This window comes from Olea europaea, unplaced genomic scaffold (genome assembly GCF_002742605.1).
Source record: "Olea europaea var. sylvestris unplaced genomic scaffold, O_europaea_v1 scaffold3372, whole genome shotgun sequence".
Classification (NCBI taxonomy): domain Eukaryota; kingdom Viridiplantae; phylum Streptophyta; class Magnoliopsida; order Lamiales; family Oleaceae; genus Olea; species Olea europaea.
This window is the reverse complement of record NW_019252717.1, coordinates 67,067-71,434: the sequence shown is the minus strand read 5'-3', so window position 1 is coordinate 71,434 and position 4,368 is coordinate 67,067. Positions and strand designations below refer to the sequence as shown.

The 4,368-nt window shown below is 35.6% G+C and overlaps 1 protein-coding gene across 1 annotated transcript; it reads right to left on the bottom strand.

The window, feature by feature from the left end:
* Positions 1-439: 439 nt before the first annotated feature.
* On the bottom strand, positions 440-1,150 carry LOC111386013. Its single transcript, XM_023010442.1, has one exon. The coding sequence runs from the start codon at positions 1,148-1,150 to the stop codon at positions 440-442; it is 711 nt and encodes a 236-aa protein (XP_022866210.1).
* Positions 1,151-4,368: the final 3,218 nt, after the last annotated feature.

Below are 4,368 nucleotides of genomic sequence, written 5' to 3'. Positions count from 1 at the left end.
TGCCGAAATGAATCGCATAAGCTGAAGTATAAGAAACTAAAAGTTTTCAATGGAAAAGGTGATGCAGAAAATAAAAATAAACTAGAATGTAGTGAACAATGCATGGAGATGCCAATAAACCTAACAAATGCAGAAATAAGATAAAAGAAGGGAAAATAACTCCTATTGGGTTGCCTCCCAAGCAGTGCCTTTTTTTATTGTCATTGGCTCAACCCATTGTTTGTTTCTTTAGCCCGCATCCAGCCAGTGTATTGTCAACACTCTTTGCATTGCACCAAACTCAGTGAAAATAATCGCTGGTGATGTTCCACAATCTTGCAAATCGTCAAAGGCAACACAAATATTAGCATATTCCCCATCATCATACCTTGCTAGAATTTCAGAATTAAAAAAAAAAAGATTTTAAAGGGTTGGGGTCAATAATTGCAGGTGCTTCCTCTTAAACGAGTGCATCAATCATGAATGTTTGATGACACTCGTCATCCTCCTCAGGTTGCTTCATGATGTGAAAGATGTTGATGTCCAGGGTCATGTTCCCAAATGATAGTTTCATTAGACCATTCCTGCAATTGATAAGAGCATTAGCCGTGGCAAAAAAAGGTCTACCAAGAATTATGGAAATTTTGGAGTTAACATTTACATCAACTTTTAGGTCCAAAATCAAGAAGTCAACAGAGTAGTAAAATTTGTCAACTTGTACGAACACATCCTCAACTACTCCCCTAGACTTAATAGTGGATCGATCAGCCAATTGTAAACTTACTGATGTGGGTTTCATCTCTCCTAGCCCTAATGACAAGTAAATATTATACGGCATGATATTGACACTAGCCCCTAAATCAAGAAGGGCTTGTGAAATCTCATGGTTTCCAATGATGCAAGAGACAGTAGGACAACTAGTGTCCTTATACTTTGGTGGGATCTTTTGCTCAATGACAGCACTCACATGTTTAGTCAAGAAAGTAGTTTTCTTGACATGGTGTTTCCTCTTCACAGTACACAAGTCTTTTAGGACTTTAGCATAAGTAGGAACCTGGGAAATCATATGTAGGAGAGGTAGATTGATTTTTACTTGTTTTAGATGCTCAAGGATTTCACTATATTGGCCGACAGATTTTGAGGTGAACTTGAGAGCTTGAGTGAAAGGCATTCTAGATTAATTTTTCACTATCTCCTCACTAGGGATACTCTCTTCTGAATTACTAGGGTCCTTTTCATTCTCCCTAGATTGAGGGCTGGTTCAATGACTTTCTCAGATCGAGTGGTTATGGCTACTACTTCTTTAAAGTTGGTCTCTCCCGATCATGAAGTTTGTGACATGTGTTGTCCCTTTGGATTTGGTTGAGCTTAAGCTGGAAATTTTCCATGTTCCCCTAAAGTTAAGGCATTGGTTAGTTTGGACACATGATTTTTTATCTCTTTATTTTTCTCAACTAACTAGCCAATCATAGTCTCAAATTTTTTATTTGTTTTACCCTGTGCCTCAATAAATGAATGTGAAGTATCTTCTAAAGAGTTCCTAGAGAATGTGGGTTGACGTAAGGGTACATTGTAAGCTTTATTGATTGGGCAGTTTTGGGGTGATTTCGCCACCCTGGGTTGTAAGTCTCGGGATAAGGGGTACATGGCTTTTGATTAATGCCTAGAGCATTATAGTGTTCCTCATAAACTTCCATTATCTCAGCGTAGGTAGTGTACCCTTAAGCTGGATGATCAGTTCCACCACAAACAAAACACGGTCCTAATAATTCAACATGGGATGCATTCTGTGTAAGCTTTGAGTCCCTAACACGTAAGATTTTGAGTTCTTTAGTAAGGGCATCTACCTTGGCTCTAAGATCATCCTCCTTCCTAAGATGATAAATGCCTGTGCTAGTGATGTTTTCGGTAGGTCGTGACCTATTAGTACTCTCAATGGCACTAGGTCCAGTCTAGGTACGGGCTTTCTTGATTAAGTTATCTAAGTATTCTATAGCCTCATCTGGATCTTTTTGTAGAGATTCACCATTACACATCATTTTCACAAACTGGCGCTCCCTAGGTAATAATCCCTCATATAAGTAACTCACAACTAGCCAACTTTCATAACCGTGGTGGGGGCAAAGAGCTTGCAATTCTTTGTATCTTTCTCGTGCTTAATATAAAGTTTCATTGTCCTTTTGGACAAAAGAAGAAATTTATTTTTTTAAAGCAGTTGTTTTATGATGGGAAAAGTATTTGCTAAAGAATGCTTAGGTCATTTCAGCCCAAGTCCCAATCAAACGTGATCACAGTGAATACAACTAGCTTCTTACTCATTCCTCGAGTGAAAATGGGAAAATTTTTAACATGACTACATCCAAAGTACCATGTTGACTGTGGAAGGTTGCCACCACCTCCTCAAACTCCGTAATATGCACGTATGGATTTTTGCTTTCAAAACCATGAAAATTGGGAAGAAGTTGAATCATTCCCGATTTTAGGTCCATATGTGGGCATGTTAAGTAGAAACATGATGCATGATGGTGTAGATGTTTGTGTGGGATGAAGGTAATCATGCAAGGTCCTATAGGGCGCATCACCATGCTCACTATCAGATATTGTGTTATATGATGTGGTGTTCATGGCAATAGATTCAGTATCAAACAAAGAGATAGGATGAGATTTAAACACTAGTTGAGGCCTCGCAATAAATTGCCCTTGCTCATCTCGAAGCCTGTTCATAAAACACACACAAAAAAAAATGAAACTAAATGAGAAATAACAAAATAATTAAGAAAACTAACTAAAAGAATGTAAAAAGGGATGAAGTCACCCTTTGCTCAAGAATCTTTCAAGTATTTGTACCGTCTCCCCGGCAATGGCGCCAAAATTTGATTACGCCCAAAGCGTAACGCGGTAGTTGTAGTACAGCTTTGGGGTGTCAATTCCACAGGGAGATGGATGAATTATTTAAAGGATTTATCGAACTAGAATTTCATAAATTATGTGAAAATAATTTGTCAATTAGAATGAGATTCAATTATCAATATGCGAGATTAGTGAAGCATCGGAATTCTCTCTTCTAGATTAGATCAATCAACACCTATCATTCATGTATCTTACTAAAAAATTTAGGTTCCTATAATACATTCCCACTTAATCTATTGAAATTAGATTTAAAAGCGACCATATACATCGAGCGTAAGCAGTAAGGAATCACACCAATGAGATTATTTTAAATTGGAATTCAATAAATATTCGATCAAACTATAAAAAGAGTATGACTAACTCTATGAAAAATCTAATAAGAAATAGATCAATTACACCAACAAATATTTTCGTCATTCAATGGAAAAAATATAATTGAATCCATGAACAATCTAATAAAAAGCTAAACAAACTTCAAAAGTATAATAAGGTAGAAATCTAAATCCTAGAATTATTTGACAATGAAAAGCACGTTACATAAATGAAAAGATGTTAAAATCCCCAAATCCGATCAAGATCATTCGTGGCTTCACCAAAATATTTAGACTTCCATGGAGTTATTGTGCCCAAGATGAGAGAAAATGGATCCGAGATGATTGGGGGGCGTTCTTCCTTGTTTTGGGGTGATTTAGGGCTTCAAATTCGTGGGAGATCAAGTTACCATAAGAGTTTGAACAGAATTAGGAAACTAAGCCAAAAATTGTTCTATGCGACTACTTTCAGTATTTTAATCATAACTTTCTCTCTCGATGTCCAATTAAGGTAATTAAAAGTGAGTTGAAAAGATAACACAAAGGACTAGAATTTTTCTGAAATAGCTTTTTCCAAATTCTAACGTTTACTGGGTCAAAAGTGGACTTCAATCTCCAGCTGAAAATTTAGAAAATCTTTATGCGGTTGGAATTTAATTTGTGAATATGTTATGATCATATTTAACTTCTTTTGACTTCTAATTACATCAAATGGACTCCTAGATTTCTCAAATCATCATTCCATTGCCCGTCTCATCTTTATATTATTTACAACTTGGTCCCTAAACTTTCACTTTGTTTCATTTTGGTCATTTTTTGCTTTTTTCTTCTAAATTTCACATTTTCTACTAAAATGCAATCTGAATCAAAGTATAAGTATAACGAGTATATTTTGGTATCAAATAATTACACGAATACAATAATTAAGAGGAAAAGATATTATATTTTACACTCTTATCAACCCTTTATTATTTCCTAATGTTGAGTATGGTTGGCATCAGGGCATACAAAGAGTAAATAAATTACATAAGCATGGTAATAATTCTTGTATAGAACTGTTGATTGGTGCAGATTATGTTGATTCTCCACAGGAATTACTAAACAATGAAATGACATGTTTGAAAAATGAGTTATTGATTTGTTATAAGATTTTAGTTGCATTTTTCGT